The 21,328-nt window shown below is 29.8% G+C and overlaps 1 protein-coding gene across 2 annotated transcripts in view; it reads right to left on the bottom strand.

The window, feature by feature from the left end:
• The window catches only part of LOC123299724 (unconventional myosin-XVIIIa), a 274,559-nt gene that overhangs the window by 214,271 nt on the left and 38,960 nt on the right, over nt 1-21,328 (bottom strand). The window contains exons 2-3 of one of the 2 annotated variants that reach the window (XM_044882037.1): nt 9,415-9,689; nt 1,245-2,246 (exon numbers count right to left, since the gene is read on the bottom strand). In XM_044882037.1, the coding sequence (XP_044737972.1) occupies nt 1,245-2,246; nt 9,415-9,579 (1,167 nt within the window). In that variant the 5' untranslated portion in view covers nt 9,580-9,689. Of the gene's footprint in view, nt 1-1,244; nt 2,247-4,452; nt 4,483-9,414; nt 9,690-21,328 lie in introns of those variants that run through there. The other variant, XM_044882038.1, reaches the window with a different exon arrangement.

Below are 21,328 nucleotides of genomic sequence, written 5' to 3'. Positions count from 1 at the left end.
ATATACACAATGAAAGTTTTTCAGGGTAGAAAAGATTCAATGTTCTAATATACGTCAGCAAATTTATTGGTGGTATAGTTTTTATTGGACTCTAATAGTCATTTTAGCATTCCAAAGAGAATTTTTTTGTACCTCAACCTATTGGGTCAGTTTTTTTTTTTAAATGTCCAGAAAGGTCCATATATCAAAATCTACATCGAACTTCTTCCCGCAAGAAAGTTTGGTCATTGCTATGGGCCAAATAGGGCCAATCATTAGAATCCTTTTCTGAGGTGTTCTTAGAAAATTTTAAAACCTTGAAAGTATGGGGTCGGGAACGTATATCCGGGGGTTTTCGGGGTCGCTGATCACTATTCCGAAGTCAGAATTTCGATAAAACCACGCTGGTCTAAAATTGCATTCTGTGAATATTCAAGATAATGGGTCAAAAATATACTCAGGTGTTTTTGGGATCACTGATCACAATTCCAAAGTTAGGATAGGGGATATACTCCCCCCTCTTGGGGTTCTTTGAACTTTGCTGGCCTAACACTGCAATTTTCTGTAAATATTCAACAAAATGGACCAAGTATACTCGGGGGTTTTTGGGGTCGCTGATGAGAATTCTGAAATCAGAATTCCGATTTAACCCTACTGGGGCAATATAAACATTACAAGATCCTATATCTTTCTTGTGTTTATTGTGGAGTGACAAGCCTAAATGACTGTGATATAACGTCAAAACTAATTTTTATTTTTATTTATTATTGTTTTTAAGTAAAAATATTTATTGAAATTATAATAACCATGTTTAGGTAGTTGTAACTATAATAAAATTATTTTGTTATACATTCTTAAGATTATAAATAAACTTCTAAAATTATTGGTTTAATAACTTATTATCAGCGGAGTATCGGACTGTTACCTTGGTTAAATTGGATACTTAAATTTATTTCCCCTTGAAATACCAGGCCAACTTTTAAAAAATTTTCCTTTAATTTTCACACTTACATTGTTGAAAGTTCTAAAATTATTTAAATCCAATCGAGCTTTAAATCATTCCGATTAATTATTGCTCTCTTATCTATAGAGCTTAAACACCGTATAACGATACAAATTGAACGTACGTTTTATTGAACATGAATGTCGTGATTTTTGGCTAAATTTAACGCCTATAATGTAACATAATCGTAAAATTTATGGTTCTCGAATTGTCATAAATGTTAAAATTAACTAAAGCTAATATTTATTAAAAAAATTATTACCTTAACTGTAACAGAATCCTTTGAACTTTTAATTAAGTCAATAATTTCTTCACGTGTTTTATCATCAACATTAACACCATTCACTTCTAACAACCGATCACCCGGTAACAAACCAGTTTCATTATTATTTTGCACAATGGCACCCGGTTCAGCGAAAATCACCGCTTTCATAACAACACCACTTTCATTCACATTACGTTCGACAATCATAGCACGTCGTAATGAAAAACCGAAATCATTTCGAGGTGCTGGTTGCCGTTGTATTGTTAACGTCCGCGGTTTCGGTAACACTAACGGCACTATATTTGGTAAGGGTAAATTCATATCATCAAAATTAGCAGTTCGTGTCCATCGATGAAAACCTTGTGATTCACCCACAGGACTCAAACTAAACGGAGGTGTTGCAAATGAGGAATTTGTTGTTGTATCGGTTAAACTATCTACACTGGGGGATGTTGAAGTGATTACTAATAAATTATTTGTCAAATTTTTGGAGCCGTTTGTTAATTCGCCATTGTTGCCGCCATGTTGGGATGAATGATGTAGATTTTGATTGGTTGGCGTTGCTGGAACATTTTGGTATGCAATTACTTCATTTTGTAATGTATTTCTGATTAAATTATTCATTCCAATTATATCGTTATTACTATGACTTCCATTTTGGATTGAATGAAATGTGGATGAGTCAATGGTAATGCTTGTACGAGGGCCTTTTAATATGCCACGTTTTGGTGGACGCGGTGGAACTGGAGGTAATTGTTTTGGTTGTTGTTGATTTGGATTATTTGTTAATGAGTTAAGACTGGCTTCAGAACTATCCGATTGTGTTAAACCATCTGCAGTGCGTATCCAAGTGGATGTACTACCGCTACCAGGTGATCCAGGTGGTTGGATATCACGTTCTAAACTTGCCAAGAATGATGCTGTATAGTCTGCCGTAATACCCGACGGCAGTTTCTCTTTTTCTTTTCGTCTGCCTCGTATTTTTAATGAACGTCGTACCTGAAAAAGAAAAAAAAATGGTTAATAGACTAGAAAATAAGAGAGGGAATTCGCCTTTTTTACTATGTTCGGTGTCTGTGTAACAGTTTATGCCATTAACTTAAAGAATCTTAAAAAAATGTAATTAGATAAAATGCACTAAATGTAAAAAAATGTAATAATATATGTATGGTTGGATCCAATTAGGTATCTGACAAATGCTTGAAATTTCGACACTGGCCTTTTTATAAAAACATTAATAATTTCCTGCCCTAAGAACTTGACTAAGAATTTTATACCAATAAATAGACAAAACCTTTAAGAATATTCAAAATATCTTTTAAGGTACTTTGATACCAAAAATATGAAAATGGTTTGAAATTTTCTTGATCAATTAATCATCCTTTTTTATGCCTTTTGTGAAAAATTCATATCAATTCTCTGAACGGTTTTGGAGAAATTAACTATCAAAGTCAGTTTTTATTAAAAAAAAAATTTTTATACACAGTTCTTAATTTTCGTATGATTTTAAAACTTAAAAAACTTGAGGAATATTAAAAAATTTTTTTTATGAAAATGGTAAAACATTTTTAAACTTACCACCATGTAAAAAGGGCTGTTTTTAATAATTAATTTCTCGTAAACCCTACAGAGAATCGACTTGAAATTTATACAGAACGCGTATTAAATACTCATTAATTGACACATGAAATTGCAGTTTTTTGGTAACATTTTTCTTTGGTATCGAAACACCTTATGTAGGTATACTCATCGTCACAAAATTTGCACGGTTTTTACCATTCTTATTGATATTACTATAACAGTACATGTAGCTATATCACTTAGAATGATAAAACCTGTGCAAATGTGACGCAGAGCATACGTTATGATACATTCCAAAAAATATTAAGTGAGTATCATGAAGACTAGCACCAAGAATTGAGAGCGGCAAAAATTCACTCAGTGGTTTCCAAATTAGGGAATCTGGGTTAAATTTAATCCAGAAAAATGTTTAGCTGTAATGTGACGCAGTTTGGTACTTTTTTTCCAACAATATGCTTGTATTTACCAAATTCTACCTTAAACAAAAGCTACAAGCAAAAATCAAAGAGGTTATCAACCCAGTCGCCATTTATAATAATATAAATAATAGATTTGCTGATTCAGATAACATTGAAATTTCGCAAAATTAAGACATACGTTTTAGAAATTATTTAAAGTACTCGTTTCGTCTTGCGATGCAAAAACGGACGACCAAATAAGTCAACGTGTCTTCAGTATTGTAATGTTTATGTTTACTACTTGTAAACTGTCTACTAAACGTCGGTCATAAGAGGTTATCTCAATTCGTGGGAATTCTGTTAATGATAAATGAGTTCAGACTCTATTGTTAGTAGATTTTAGTTTCAAACATTCATTGCGAAGGTCCGTTGATATTGTCTTCCGTAATTCATGTATTCTGACCATTTTAAAATAACAAAAAAACTAAATTACGCCTACTAATTATAGGCCCGTTATTTTCAACACAAACCATTATTTTTCTAAAAACGCTAAGATTTTGAATTAGCGCTTGTGTGTTTCTGGACTTGCTGGTCTTATTTTACTGTCAGAGTTAGCAGTTTTCTGTAATGTTGCTACATTTGCGATGATGAGTGTACGATTATTTTCAACCAATAATTATTGAGCTTTCGGTAGTGAAAAATAAATTACGAAATTTGATAAAAATTAAAATTTATGTAGAAATATACTTAAATATTCTTATTTTAAGTCATAAAAACACATTATTGTTTTATTATATTAAAATTAAAAGTCGTTATTATTAATCTGTATTCTCGTGACCTAAAACATGAGCCGTCAGGATGTGACATCATATAGATTACAATGAAATGAACCCACTCGTGAGTGTGTTAGTTATGAAGTCATACCCCCTCTGAACTATAGACTAATACTAGAATAACCTATTAGCGCTTAGTAGTACAGACTAACAACTGTGTGATTTTCTTTCATATTTATCACACACCATTCGGACACACCTACACGCAGGAAAAGTCACCCAGTTTATTACGCATAATTCAACATAAACTAGATCACACATACACTAATAACTACAATCACATCACAAACACTTTATTACGCAGACTCCCTTCGATAGTTTTCACTCGTAAAAAATTTTGAATGTTATAATTACTATGACAAGTTTTTGTTGGTTATAAAAATCATAATTTACCTTTTTTAACAATGTTTTCTTACAAACATTCAAATAATCCATACTATCATTTCCAAACAAACATAATTATTGGATTTGAATGATTTTTACACGTCTTCTTAATTGGATAAAGTCAAATAAATGTGAAAAACGTATAAAAGTAATAAGGAAATAAATAAAAATACACTGATATGATTAAAGTATAAAGATCCAGTAAAAAACATAATATTAAAATGAATACAAACAAAAAAATTACTGACACAATATCACACACATATGATATATTACAATTTTAATCCAATAAATAATTACTGAAAATAAATAGAATTAATAAAGTTCGATTAGTTGTGAGTTGTTACATAACTGAAGGTTATTCGATTTTAAAACTACTGATCAAATTCACCAGAAAACTTAAGCATTTTCCAAATTGAACCAATTTTGAGGATTATCGCCCTTTTTTACTTTTTTTCGGCTACGGAACCCTAAACTCGCACTTGAAACATAGCTATGAACATCCTCCATTACAGTACTTTTCAAACGAAACAAAAAAAACAATATCGGTTAATCGGTTTAGGTGCTACGATACCACAGACAGATAAACAGGCAGACAGACAGACACACACACACACATAGGGGCCAAACTTATAACACCCCTTTTGTTTAGTTCGGGAGTTAGAAACTACCAACTTTTGTTCGAAAACTTTTATTGAAAATCCAACAGATTTTGTAAAAATTAGAAATAGGTTGCTAATTGACGCCTGTACTTATAAACGCCTGTTCTTAATACTAAAATGCTTATTGTGGAGTACCCTATCAGCCACCTACATTGGCAATTTATTCTTATAAACCGTTTAATCAAATGAAGAGCTGTGGTGACGCGACGTACAAATCAAACTACGAAAATGGAAATTGGTGGTTTATATCTTCCATTAGTCGTAAATACCAAGACGATATAACTAGAAAAGCCGATTGAGAAAAGGCCACCATTGTAAACAACTGAAGAAGAACTTTAGTATGAGTTATCGGAAATCCAATTTACTATAAATTCAATAGGATGTGTCTGCAAGGATAGTGGTACATATTTCTGTCAGTGAGTTTTTGGAGCCAAAAACTAAAAAGGATAAATAAATATATCACCATTTGTAAAATATACATGAAAACATACGTGAAAACTTAAAGTAATATTTTTTACTGAGTATTTTTTTTTTTATAAAAAATATTGAGATAGCTGTCTCCATTTGTTGTTTGTTTGTCGAATAACCTTAATGAAATAAATCACAAATCAAATATCATCATAAATAAACACATCGATTTTAACTGTTTCACAATAATTCACAACACAATAAAATAGTTAAAATTGGTAAGGTAATTCGAAATAATATTTTATAATGAAAATCAAAAACACATGTGAACTACAACACACTTTAAATGGCTTTTGTTTGTTTATATTTGATAAAAGCGAGGTAAGCAAAAAAAATTTTTTAAATACCATTGATACGTTTTAATGTTTTATTATATTTCGACAAGCACAGACCGGCTTTGAGTATTCAAAAGCCGGCAAGCAAACTTTTAACTACTTGATACCGGTAAGTGTATGTTTTTATGATTCCTCGTTCCTTTAAAATCTCCAATTATCCCTATTCGTGTGATTCACTTGAAAAAAGACCGTAGAGATCCGAAAGACAAAATATCCACTAGTTCAAAAACGTACTGAAATATGCAGATGTACTATTGATAAATGGTAAGGAATCAGCTGGTCTAAATTGGAACTACTGAAAAAGCGCTCCATTTCCTGTTTAATAGTACAAATTTTTATCACCAGTTGGTGGATTTGTGTGATTTGAATTTCAATATTTGTATTGGCCCTAAAAAATGGTAAGTACTGCCATCTGGTGATCGTAACTACTGAATTCGGGTCTGTTTCTGATTTTAATAAATACGATTTTCTATCGCTAGTTGGCGAGTTGCAACTCCCAGTTATGCACTTTGTAATTCCCAGTTATCAATAGGTTTTTGAATACTCAATACCGGTCAACAGCTCTAAATGGTGGTAGGTATGTAAAATTCTAATTTTATTTATATGAGCATTCCTTGTTGATAGCATTATCACTAATTATAATAATTTATATCCATTTTATTTTTATTATACATGTATCATTATATGAATGATTTCATTTATAATTTAGATTAAGTAATAATCCAATTATAATCACTTTATTATTATTATTTTTACCTTCTTTATGGTGAAGGACATACTCCCCAACTTGGAAACGCTGTCCTTAAACATTACTTGCTTTACTAACTTGTCAGACAGACTATTCTAAACCATCATAGAGTTGTTCTCAAAGTGGGGATAATACTTGTGGACGTGTAGGAGATGACAGAATTTCTCAAACCCGTTTATTTAAGTAATTATATTTAAATTTTATCACATCATTTAAAATTAGGCCTATATTCTTAAGAAGCTCAAATTTACCATATAATTAGAAAAATTCAAAATATGAAGGGACATCAGGGAGTATAAAATCAGATGAATCCCTCTGCTGCCAAAACTGTTCCTCTGTTCCCAACAGGGATGATATGTTTTTAAAATGACATTGCAGCCAAATTTTAAATAGCAGGGCTAGGGGATGTTAAAATACACGCTTCGACAACCTTTGAATTAAATTTGTCCCAATTTTCTAGATTAATTTTTTGTATTATATAAATATGTATTTTGACAACTAAGCAGTCATCATCAGTATGAATTAGCTAACCGTAATTACTTTTATTGTGTATGTTACTCGATGCTAATTTGGTGGCCGACTGCAAAGTGATTAACAGCATTGGGGTACCTTTTGTGGTACTCTTTTGGAATTCAATCCGGTAATTGTTGTTTTCTTATTTCTCAATTGTTGAATTCGTTCAAATGAAAAAAAATTATGTTCGTATCTCAAATGTGTTTTTTATTTAGCATTAAACACCTATAGCACTTATTGAGAACGCTGTACTTATAGGAAAGATTTCATCTCGAGTGGCTAATTTTATGCAAATTATTTGAATAAAAATTTTTATCTGGGTCTTATAAGATGCTCATCAAATTAGTTCTCAATGGCCCTCAAACAAGTTGCAAACTCGTTTTTAGGTTAAAGTTCTAAACTATAATCAATACAAATAGTACAGGTTGTTAACAAAGTTACCACTTAAGGTAGTACTATCGGTAATAGACTGCATTCAGAATTTAATGGAACTTGGCTTAGTTGTACATTATTATATCATAATTAACCAGTTAAATTTTTAGGAGCTTTCAGGGAAGTTTCATTAAATTCTGAATGCAAAGTCTATTTATATCTTTTTTAAGGACTTATAAGAGCTAATGAATATGAATTATCGTCAAAGAATAGAAAATTGACTTCTTATCAACAAACAGATTAAAACATATTTTTAATACTTAAATAACTAAACAACAAATTGAAAATTGTTAAAGCAAAGAGGAAAGTTTTATGACGTAATAATAATAATGAAGCCTTTGTAGAAAAATAATAAAAAAAAACTACTAGAACATTTTACTACTTTGTACATAGGTACTATGTAAAATGTTAACTATTGTACATCATGATAATCATTTATATAATGTCCTGTACTACAGTTTGTTCAAATCTAAAAGTGTTCATTTTACATAAGTTATCTCATGTTTAAAAAACAACAATGATCAGTAATAGGCAGCCGGACGCACCATCTCTGTACATTTCAATCCAAATCATTTTTAACCACCGAATCAAAAAAGGGGTGATATAAGTATGACCGCTTTGTGTGTCTGTCTGTCGGTATGGGACCGATTGAGATATTTTTTTGTTTCGTTTGAAAGGTAATTTAATAGGAAGTGTTCTTAGCTGTGTTTAAAGTGCGAGTTTAGGGTTCCGTACCCGAAAAAATTAAAAAATCGGCGATGATCCTCAAAATCGGTTCAGTTTGGGAAGGCTCGAAGAAAAAAGATAATTTAATGAAAAATGTTCTTAGATACGTTTCAAATGCGAGTTTAAGGTTCCGTACCCGAAAGATTTCTCTGGTTTTGTTGTTGTTGTAAATTTCACTTGTATCTCTTAGTTATCCATTTGCTATCTTATTCAGGTTGAGTGAGCACTGTTTGACCAAAGCTCTAATTGAAGATTGTTATAACATACTACACAAAATTTTATTAATTATTTTACGATTGCATGAACATGAAATGAACGGCTATGAGACCCTCGACAACAGAGAAAAATTACCAAATATTACGAAATCTTAGGTAAATCCGTAGCTTTTCTTGTCAATAATTTTATTTATCGTATATTCCAAAGATCAATATTTTTACACCAGTATTTATCAATTTATTATTCAATAAATATGTTTTCTTTTTTGCTAATTTTCACTTTCTTCTTTCAGAAGAACGTAAATGTGCGATAACGAAATAAAGTGAATCAAATTTCTTTCCTAAATTTTACCGCATGCAATTGTCGATGTACCGAAGAGCGCACTAATCGAAGGTTTTCTGCATTTATATTTAGCACCGCAAGAATGTTTTCTTGAAAATGATACACAAGTTAAATGAGAATGTTCAGGGATCATAAGATTAGAGTTTTAACCAAATTTCTTAAATTTGCCATACAAAAAATAATATGAGCAGGTTGTAAAGAAGTGTAAGTCATATGACTCTTCTAGATCTCCAAAAATTATATTTTCGGGAAAAGTATTTAGGAGCAAAAACTAAAAATGGTTGAGAATGAATTTTAATGCCCAAAAACAATCGTATGGAAATTGTTGACCGTAACCCTTACTCATATTTTGAATATTGTGCTTTTGTGTGTTGGTAAATAAAATACCGCCATTTTAAAATTGAAGCAAAGTTGAGTTTGTTTGTAATTTTATATACCTGTTGTATCAGTTTTCTTTTTAAATTAAATAATTCGAAAACAAAATAATGATTTTAGATTAAAACAAATAGTACGATTATATGTAACTTACTTCGTCTAGCCTGAGTAATTCTTCAGCAGACATACTACCCCGATCACGTTTCTGTTTTTCCTTCCGTTCCTTTTTTTCACGTTTCCGGCGTTCTTTATCTTCTCTGTCACGCTCAGTAGAAGCCCCCGAACCACCACCAACACCTTTCTTCATAAAGTTGAACATAATAGAAGGAGTTGTGTGGATTGTGAGTGTTACAACAAAGACGATTCGGTATAGTTGTGGATGATATACACAAAAGTCTGTAGACCGAGAATCGTTGATGCTACTCGTTACTGTAAAAAAAGAACAAAAGATACAATATTACATGCTGATATCAAGCTTTTTTTTAAATTACCATTTTATAATTAATGCCCGGATTATTTCAATATGCTTGGGTAGTACGAAATATAATAATTAAGTATCATGTAGTAAAAACTAACTTATTTAAAAAAAAAAAGTTCATGGTATAGTAAATTATTAGCTCTTTTAGGCTTGCAAATCATAGCTGCCTTAGCCTATCCTATAGCTATCGTATTTAAACCAAGCAAGTGTTTTTTTCATAAATTTACTTTTTAAGCGTATTTCATCGATTTCATTAATGAACAAATCCTGCTTCATAAATTATTTTAAATTTTTTTCAATATTACTTAAATCTACAAAACTCACAAGGTTTTTTTTTTGGAACTATGTTCCTGAACGCACATTATAGTTCTGATTTGTTTACTGGTTGGAAGATAAAACTTAAAAATTTTTTTATAAAGACAGTAAATCCGATCTTCATTATGATATAGAGATAATTACTGAAAAGAATAATTATTCCTTTTCATCTGACATTTCATAATAAATAGAGCATTTGTAACAAATGTTTTATTGTTAATTAAAAAAAAAATTACCTAAATGATATTTTTTACCTCATTTACAACAAGACTGTATTATATTCCAACATCTAATAAAAAATTAACACCGACATTTTGTTTTACTTTGTAAAATAGTTGAGCACGATTGATCACTCGAATAGAGCAATTCAAGGCTTCGAAAATGTGGCTCTTTTCTATTCGACTGCTTCAGAAGATGAGGAATCAAAAAATGAGAAAAAAAAATGAAAAATATCATATCCGATTATTTTTTGAGCGGAAATCCAATGATGACCTTGGATTTGACCTTTAAAAGATCCACAAAGCTACAGTGAATAAAAAATCGATTTTTTAAATGAGATTCCCCTTTTTTATTCCAGATTTACCTTGACCATGATCCCCAAGATTAAAGTTATTTTTGAAATGACAACCCCTCACAACCACCATCTCCGACATATCTTTCGACGGGGAATCCAAGGGAGACCTTGGATTTGGCCTTGAACATTACCTTAAAGCTACCAAAAATCGATTTTTCAAATGGGAACCTCTATTTTTTATTGCGGATTTGGAAAGAGCTGAATATTGTCAAAATATGACTTTGACAATAACCTTCAAGGTTATTCTAGAACAAAGATCTTATTTTATGGGAAACTTCAAGGCAAGAGAAACAATCTAAATATGTTATACAAAGTATCAAATGGAATTCTTTTGGGTGATTAATAAAAAAAAATTGTTAATACTGCCTCCTTAAAAGATTAAAATTAAAATAATAAAAAAAGGTAAATAAAGTCAACTTCGTAATTTTCAACGAGCGGAAAAAATAAAGAATACACTAAAGAATCTAAAATAGTCAACCCTTAGACACTGAAAATATGCACCTGAACGCTTTTAATCTCAATGAACTATACAATCCTTCGGTTGCATTTAGGTTATTTCAGTACATATTTGATCCTGTTAGCTTTTTTGATTTTCTAACTTATTTTTACCATATTCCATTTAAGTTTTATTCGACATATCGTTGCTAATATTTTATAATGATCAGAAAATGAAATGTAAAGATTTATTCTTGATAATATCTACTCGTGACTGTGTCATTAAGCCACTTACAGGATCAAACAATATAATTCAATCCTGATTCTCAGATAAAGATTAATGTTATTGTAATATCTTGCCATATTTATGAGCATAAGCTGAGATTAATAAAAAATAATTAATAGATAAAATAAATTTAAAAGTATGTTATTAATAACATTCTCTTGAATTATTGATAATAAATAATTTTTTTAGAGAATAAATCCGTGCATTCAATAACAAAGACGCATATATGTATGTTTATTTAGATAAATTTAAAAGTTGAAGAAACTCATTTATCGGTGTTAAAATTACAATAATTCCATTCGAGTGTTTATTTATTGTATAGGAATCATAAATATATATAAATTCATTATTTTCGTGAGTGTACAATGTGCGACCTTCTCGTTTACCTATCTTAAAATATTCCATAAGTTGTACACAGATAAAGTGTTGAAAATAGTTAAATTAGGAATATTTTCATAATTTAAATAATAATTCGTATATTTTCTATCGTTTCCGATAAGTTAGCTTTAACAAAATTCTCCAAACGGTACTGGACTTTGGTATAATATACTCATTCAACTTGATTAGTTAGACCGTAAGATGATGACAGATGATGGTGCCTCATTTTCTAAGTGGAGACTGAAATTTATTCAAGTTTTGATCAAAATGAAAATATATTTGTGAGGTTTCTGCGTGGCTAATAAAGCAGTATAAGATGTGAAAACGATATCAATAAATGTTGTTAGTTTTAAAAGGATTTAAATAATCAAATGATTCTGTAAGGAATCATGGCAATTTTCTGCGTTATAGAATTTTCAACCAATCGAAGATATAAAAGTGAATACCATGAAGTAAACAAAATTTATAGGGATAAGGTTTTCGAAAAGTCAAATACCATTAAAGATCCGAAAAATATATAATTAATTTTTCGTTATGTTATCCACATGGATGCAAATCATAGCACTGTCAAATTTTTATTATTTTGAAAATAAGGCACTCAAACGTCTCCCTCAGATGATCCAACTCGATGTCTTGATGGGGGTCAGTCAAATAAATAGAAGTAGATCCAGAATACATTTTCTGGAATAGTATCTTCTTCTCAAAATTTGTCTCGTCGAAATTATTAGATAGTTCAACAATACTGAGCAAGAGCGGTATTGAGAGAGTTGCATTTCTTTTAATTGCTCCCTAAGCTTAAAATAGGTAAATATTTGCTGCCTTTATTATTTTAACTAGAATACAATCGACTCTCTTATCGATTTAGGCCTGACACTTAACAAAGAAGAGTGTCTGTTGTCCGACACTTCGAAAATTTGATTGCGACTAGAACAAAATTTGATGAAAATTTTGATAAACAAGTTTTTATGCTATGATAATTAAATATTAAGACGATTGCAACTATAAATATTTTACAAACTCCATTTATTTATGTCAATTTCATTTTTATTAATTCTGTGGTTATACAAAAATGTATTATGCAAATACACTTATAGGTCAGTAAGAATATTAAATGTTGTTTACTTTTAATAATTTCAATTTTAGATTAAGGAGTGTTTTGCACGACGCTTGAAGCAACTTATTATTTTATGTAACATCTTTCAAATTCATTGTTTTAATCTAATAATAATCGAGGTTGATCTTTCATTCAATTTGATTGTGTAGGTAGATTCTTCTTAACTTTCAGGAAGGCGAGTATGGGATTATTTACTTATCATAACAATAAGTAATTTCTTGCACTAAAAAGTGATTTACTAAGTTTGATAAAATACTGTATACCTAAGTGATTACATAAAAATTTGAAAAACATTTTCATACTTTCTCAAGAGCGATGCTTAATTAAGTCATCAGCTCAATTAGTACTACAATTACGAAAATTCACTACAAATGTTAAGACTTTTCGCGTAATCCAGTAAAAAACAATTTTATGAAAAATTCCCATATCAGTTTTTTTTTTAAATTCCTATATATTATAAATGTGAAAGTAAGTTTATTTGCTAGGTTGTTTGTGAATCTTTCACGGAATAACTACTGAATTAAATCTCTAAGACTCTACAATAATATAGCTCGTACATGAGCCTAATACATGATAATTTGTAAAGTTATACTTAAAATATAAATAAACTAGCGGCCCCGACGGACGTTGTCCCGTAAAAACGTAACTCCAATTCATGAATACCTATACTACGTTTAGCCTGTCCGCTAAACCCATCCCGCTAAACCCCAATTTAACTCCTATTTATTGGAGTGGCCTGACCTTCGACCTTTGGCCTGACCTTTGATAGTAGAGCTCGCTGCGCTCGCATATGGCTCTAATAAATGCCTATTGACAATACCTGAATACTATTAAAAATACATAGTACACATAGTATACATAATGTGATATGATTTATATGCGCTCCCACCATTTAATGAAATTTCATTTTTTTGGTACGGAGCCCTCAAAAACAGTTGTACTGGACCAAATTGTAAATCTAAACCATCCTCGAATCCCCTTGAACTCACACAAAACATTTCATCGAAATCGGTCCAGCCGTCTAGGAGGAGTTCAGTCACATACACACACACACAAGAAATATATATATTAAGATATGTACATCATTTTGAATCATAAATTAAAGATTTCTGTAAAAATACAATTTATGGCCATCTCTTGTGATATACTCAATGAATTAAGACTATTTTAGATTTAATAAAAATAAATTGAAAACTGTAGAAATATTTTACCAATGTAAAACAATCCTTATCCCTATTTCGAGTGTTATGGAATAACATATAAGTGATCTTTGCCAGTGTTTACTTTTAAATCCAGCGAAGCGGGTGGGTATCAAGATGGTATATAATAAATCATTGTATAATCGACCAAGCCAATTCTGAAAAACGTACAATAATTTTTTTCACACTTAGATAGATGATGGTTTTAATTTAACAAGTGAAATTTATAAAATTAAAAAAACCCTGGCTCATTTTTCGGATACGGAACCCTAAACTAACACTTGAAACATATCTAAGGAGACTCTTCATTAAATTCCAGTCTCTGAAATTGAGGAATTGATAAATGAAATTTACCAACGGAAAGGTGGTAAAACACATATATGATATCACAATGGGCTCTATAGCCTAAGTGTGTCCTTCGTGGACAGCCATTCTAACCTAACCTAAGCTAACCTAACCTCCATTAAATTACCATTTTTCTAAAACCGCCTTTAAAACTGAGCCGCTTTTTAAGATCAACGTTCATTTTTTGGTCTTATCGAATACGGAAGTCTAAACTCGCACTTGAAACATAATTAAAAACACTCTCCATTAAATTACCTTTCAAATAAAAAAAAAACAAACAAAATCGGTTCATCCGCTTAAGCGCTACGATGCAACAGACATAGAGATAGACAGACAAACAGGCAGACACACACACATAGCGGTTATACTTATAACACCCATTTTATTTCGGGGATTAAAACTAAAACTGAACACTCGATAAAGTGGAAATCAGAACATTACAGCAGCGACTTAAATTTGATTTCAGTATAAGGGAAAGAATAATTAAATAATAATAGAATAATTGAAGAATGGTGGAAATATCGTTTTTACTCGAGTAGATGTTACAGCAGGCTCTAATTTCTATAAAGCAATTCGAATTCTGATATTTTCCTATTCGACATACCTAGACAGACTTTAAAAAAATACTTTGATGTTTCTATCTACGAAATATCTTGAATATGTTTCGCTTGTCAAAATAAAACACACTTTGCATACATAAATAATATACCTATTCATCATAATAGTAACACGTGAAGTACATGATAATAAAACTACACCAAGAGCGTGAATTCTTTCACAATTTACATCAAAGAAAACGAAACGAAGAACAGTTAACGATGCTGGTTTACATCATGTTACTTTATACATCGGAAAATCTAAACATAGTGTATTTAATTAAGTCTGCTAGACGCACTCTTTAATCATATAAAACCAATTCAATGAAGATGCTAAATTATTTATTATTTTAGTAAACTCATAAAACGATTAAACCAATAACCGACTAGTGACTTTATTTTTAATTCAGGTTTCTTTACTTCCTTGTACAAAGTCACGGTTGTAGTATAATCGCGAAAAAATTCGGTATTGATTGCCAACTAGGCTATTTAAGCTATTTTGACTAGTTTTGGCGTGACAACTGTATACTCAGTGTCACAAAAAATGCATGTAATCCGTGCTAATAACAATACTTTATCCAATGCAATCCGTATATTTTTTGTGGCACTGAGTATACATAAGTGCACAGCTGGATCTGTTCCTTTTATTATTACAATAAAAACAAAACTTGCTCGTAATCGGTGCAATTTTATGTTATTTCATAATAAATATCCTGATCAAACCAAACGTAATGTACGCACATATTGGGTTGACTACTAAATCAGAAGAATGTCTTTTTTAAACTAATATTACAATTATTTGATACGGTAAAATTGTAAAAGCAGATAAAAAATTAAATTCTTTGAAGAATCAAACAAGTATTTGACTTCTAAAAGTAATACCTTAAATTTTCAGAATATCTTGTAAATAAAAAAAGTAAGCGCTACATTTATAATGTAACAAGGTACGAAAGGAATATAGTTCATACCGTGTGTCTACGACATCAATAGTTTTTATTATTATTTTGGCTTGAACACCCACTTTCTAATTTTCAAAGTTAACCGACAAGGATGTCGGTTGATTTTAGTACCTATCGACTCCAAATAAATAACCTACGATTTGATGTTCATTTATGTAGCTGTTAAAGAGTTTCTTCCCTTTCCCTCAGAGGATTTTCTTCTCTTGTTACTTTGCCTCACTTTTAGAGAAAACGAATCCAAAACTTTAAGTCACTTCTACAGTTTTTTTTTTTTTTATTAATACGTTTGTTACAGTTTATGGGTATTTAAAATAATGATATGCAAAAATTAAATAGCATTTTATTATTAAAACTTGATATTTAAAGTTGAATTACAACAATTTTGTTCTTGTTTACATATTTTTTATTTTAATATTCACCGTTACATGATACATCAATTGACTTACTGATCGACTTTTTGTTTTTTATTTTTTACTTTTTTAGTTTATTATTTTTTTTATTGGAGTAGTATTTACATTCGATTCATAAAATAAAAATTAATTTTAATTAGCCCATTCACTGCTAAAAACAAGATATCGAGATTGTAAGCATTGTAAGCATCTGTATCTAAACTGCCAGTTACGAGAAATCTTGTTTGCACTACGAGTTTAAGATTATAATATCTGCGATGGAGAAATTTTATTTTACGAATTTGATTCTGTTATAAAAAATATTGTGATTAAAAAGATTATTGTTAGCCTGTTATACCTGATTAAGACATCTTATGACTTCCTTATACACTTGACTTAACTTAAAAATGAATAGGGTATTCTACTATTTTTGAAAAAGTACCTCAAAATGTGGATTTTGCTAATAAAAAGCCACAAAAAATTTATTTCGGAAAAATACACACGCTTTCTTGCCAAGAACTTAAATTAAATTTTAAACTTTTTTAAACTGTCAAAAATGCGGGCATCCAATTTGATGACGTAATATCGGTGTCATTATACGAAATAACACAAATAAGTTTGACAGATATATTCATAGACGTCTGATTATAATAAATATAAATACTTATTATCTATTGATATATTATACCCAGCTGTCTACACTGAACTAACTAATGGTCTATGGCTCATACCGATATGACATCGCAGCAGGGCTTGCACACGTTTTAGGTTACATGATATACAGTTTAAAAATTACGATTTTTAATTTTAATATTTTAAAAGAAAAATGTGCTTTTATGACTCGAAATCAGAATATTTAAGTATATTTTTACATAAATTTTAACTTTTTTCAAATTTCATAATTTTTTTTTGACTAACGATAATACTCTATTTAGGGACCGTTGAAATGGATATATCTCAAATATGCAAGTTTTAAAATGGAGGTGCATGGCTAGATGTTACAACAGCCCTTAACCCAAAATTTGTACATTATACAGAATGTCTCGCCAAATGTGGTAAATAAATTAAGGAATGATTCACTAGTCATTTCCGACGTAACCTCCACGATTAATCCTTTCGCAAGAACAAAACTTTAAAAAAGTATATCGAACAGAAGACGTTTATAAAGAAATTGAATTTCCGATGATTGAACCGATGACCCTCAACTTGAAAAGAAATTTATATTTTAATATCTAATGTGATATCAAACGTAATTATTTTTGTCCCATTTTCTGTTGTTTAAAGATCTCACACAAAAATGACACGTTACTTGTTGATATTCTCTTGAGATGAGAAAAATGTCAAAGTTCAAAATAACAAACAGAAGAAATAATAAAATATACTTATAACAATAAAACTTATTATTATTTAAACATTAAAATATAAATACCTTATTATTATTAAATTGAAATTTTTCAACAAACGTAATTAAGTAAATATCTGTATAATTTTATATCAAGAATTGTGATTACAAGAAATAAAGAGACGGATTTATTTCTAAACTTTTTTATAGTTATGCTTAGAATATTAAATTCAGGGACAGTCTCAACTCTTGGTATGTGCGGTTTTTTTTTTCAATTCCCTTCAATTTTAATATAATGGTTTCCTCTAAGATTTCTCTAGAAAATAATTGGTACTTCTCCCTATCTTAACTTTTTTAGAGAAGTTAGTTTTTTAAGAAATTTCATCTTAACTTTTTTAGAGAAGTTAATGTAAATTCAATAAAGTTAAGGTATTGACTTGTGGAAGCATTAACCCTTACAGTTCGCTCCTATAAATTTTCAAAGTTGTCCTTATTTAACACGTTGCTTGCGTTACTGATGATATGATAGTAGACTTACTGCCCTAATGCAACTGATATTTAATGCAGTGTCTTTTTCTCTTTCTAAGATATCGCGTTGTTATTCATTCCGATAGAAATATCTTAAGTGTATAGCATTGATGATTTCATAGTACAACCCTGATTATTTTATAAACCACATCAAGTACCTAAGTATGATGTTTATTTATCCCTATATGTTATAAATGTGAAAGTAAGGATGTTCACTTGTTTTTTACGCTTTCACGCAAAAACTAACGAATGGTTTTTAATGAAACTGTTCAGCAATATAGCTCATATATCAAAATAACACATTAGCTATAATTTATAAAGATATATTATAAAAATTAAATTTAATCTGACATTTACTATTTCAAATTTTTACAGAAATCTTAAATTTATGGTTCAAAATGATCATAGATTTAGAAGATCTATGATCATCATTTTGACCCATACATTAACGATATTTTGTAAAAATTTAATATTGTAAATGTCAAACAATTCATGGGCATATTTTTTCTGATATACTCGATGAATTATGACTTTTTTACAAAAAAAAAAAAAAAATTGAAAACTGTGAATATCTTTTAGCTGCGTAAAACAATCCCTTCAAGTGGAGGCTATAAAGCGGTAGTTTTTACTTTTGAGTCCATCGAAGCTGGCGGGTATCAAGCTTGTAATGTATAAATGTTACTTTCTCATCCATGATTGTAACTTGGCTCTCTCAAATTGTCAAACAAGTACACATGTATAATTTTCAGAATACACAGTGACAAATAATTTATCATAAATGACAATTCAATTTATATAAATCAATAAATCATTCAATAATTGATGGTTTATAAGATATGTTAATTGGGGCCATCAAAATAACTGTTAATTTTTCTGACCTTTTACGAAGTTTACCAAAAATTATCTAACATATATGTTAAAAAAAATTTTTTTTCAGTCGTAGCCCCGATAAGAACAGTGATTTTAAATCTCCAATATTTTTCAAAAAACGTTGAAGAGGACCAACTTTGAGAAAATAGTGTGAATAATACATCCTCAAAAGCTTTCCGCGTATAACAATCAGTATGTGTGCGAGATATCAAATTGCTACAAAACGAAAAGGCAGATAATTTCAGATGCGGATATAGCATTAAATTAAAAGGGGGGGGGGTGTCTAACACTGAAGAAACAGATTTATTCTGGTAGAAGCCGTGAACGTTTTCACTTTTGTTTGGGAGGTTCTAAAAACTACGCGGTTCTAAAACTTTCCTTCACATCATTATCCATTTTTTTTGTTTCAGAAAATTATAATTTCTAAGTAGGTCTCTGATGATCTCTATTTTTTCGGATCTTTTTATGAGGGCTACATCTTGGTATATACTAATAAAAGTCCTAAGTTTCCTTTCTTCAAAGACATGGAAAATTAAAAAACATTGGCTATTTTTATCGAGTTTGAATCCCTAAATTTTGTGCCTGCCTAGTAAAAGTTAACTGGCGAACTAGAAACGAGAAAACCTTGACCTGTCATCATCTTATTAATCTATAAATAATAGGTCCAAACCTAAAACCATGAAAATATTTGTCCTTATTTTAAGTTGACATTGAAGATTTTTTAACTGTTTCAAATTAATTTAAACAAATCTCATAATGCATGATGCATTATGAAATTTTTTAGATGTGTCCAATTGTTTCCGTTTGATTATAATAAAAAAAGACAAAAAAAATCAATGATTAAAATTCAAGGTTTCGTAAAAGTAAACAAATAGTTTAGTAAAATACGGTAACTAATTTTCTCTGTTATACAATAATATCTGTAGTAGATTCCAACTGTGCCAATTAGTGGTTTTTTAATGGCATGTAATATGGGTATTAAAGTCTTTCAATAAAGCTACCGCACGTATTTGTTCATAAATTATTTAGTGTATCAACACTTAATTTAGCTTATAAATACTAATTAACTAATAAATACTAAAACTGTTGTGTGTATCTCCAATATTGTAGTAAATAAATTCCCAAACTTAATCCTCAAAGAGTAAGTAATTTCGAGTACGGGCCAATATAAGTGCTTCTATATTATGCTCGATAAGAATTTGATTAACCGTTAAAAGATTACTCTCCTAATTCTGTATATCTATCTATGTGAACCGAAGGCAGGACAATGGTTACATCTTTTTGTTAAATCAACGACCGAGATGAAATATGACATATAAAGTTTTGTACGTAAAAGGCGTATTATTAAAACACTTTAAGGCCTTAGAAATGTAAGATAAGCCATTTCTATGTATGAAAATCGACACTAATAATGTTGTGATATTTATATGTTTATTGTTTTCGCTAGTTTCGAAAATTGTTAATTCAAATTTACGGGAAAACTGACGGGATCATGGGTTCATGATGAAAGACGGTCATGAGATGGGTTATTGTATAAAAATTATTGGCAGTCTGTCTTGTTTTGTACATCAGTCTATCACAACTCAAAAATTCAGTAGTATGAAATTGTTTATACAGGGTGTTTGAATAACTCCATTAGGATTTAATTATTATACTAATAACTGTACATACTCATTATGTAAATAAGGTTTCGTAAAACGAAACAACAAACAAAAAGAAAGAATATAAGGAAGTGTATCATATTCGTAGCACAATATATATAAAAGAAAATATGCATAAAATTAAAAGACAATCATTCATCTTATGAAATATAAATAAAATTGTATTTATATGTGATATCAGGGCTGGCAACGTCACGAAAAAGTAAATTTCAATACCTATGGGTTTTGGATATTTCTTTTTTCATTGATATTAGGATGTAGTATGCCTGATAACGGATGCGTTTACTGATAATTGTAGATTTTAAAACCATTTTAAGGTATTTCCAGCATGGTATTTGCAGTTTCTATGTTAAAGCAATGGTACAATTTTTTTTTCGACAGAATTTAACGAAAAATTAAATTTAAGAATTTAATAATGCTTACTATTAATTCCCAAAGTTTCAGAAATTTTGACCGTTTAAAATGGGAAATAATTATGCCAACGTCCCAATTTCGATCAATTTACGTCAAAATTAATATCTCGAAAGTGAAAATTAATTTCTAAATTTTTTTTTTAGAATTTTATTGTATAAACATTTTTTTCTACTTTTTCTTCAATA

The sequence above is a fragment of the Chrysoperla carnea genome, chromosome 5, assembly GCF_905475395.1.
Source record: "Chrysoperla carnea chromosome 5, inChrCarn1.1, whole genome shotgun sequence".
Lineage (NCBI taxonomy): Eukaryota > Metazoa > Arthropoda > Insecta > Neuroptera > Chrysopidae > Chrysoperla > Chrysoperla carnea.
Note: the sequence above shows the minus strand (reverse complement) of the source record. Positions and strands in the feature narration are given on the sequence as shown.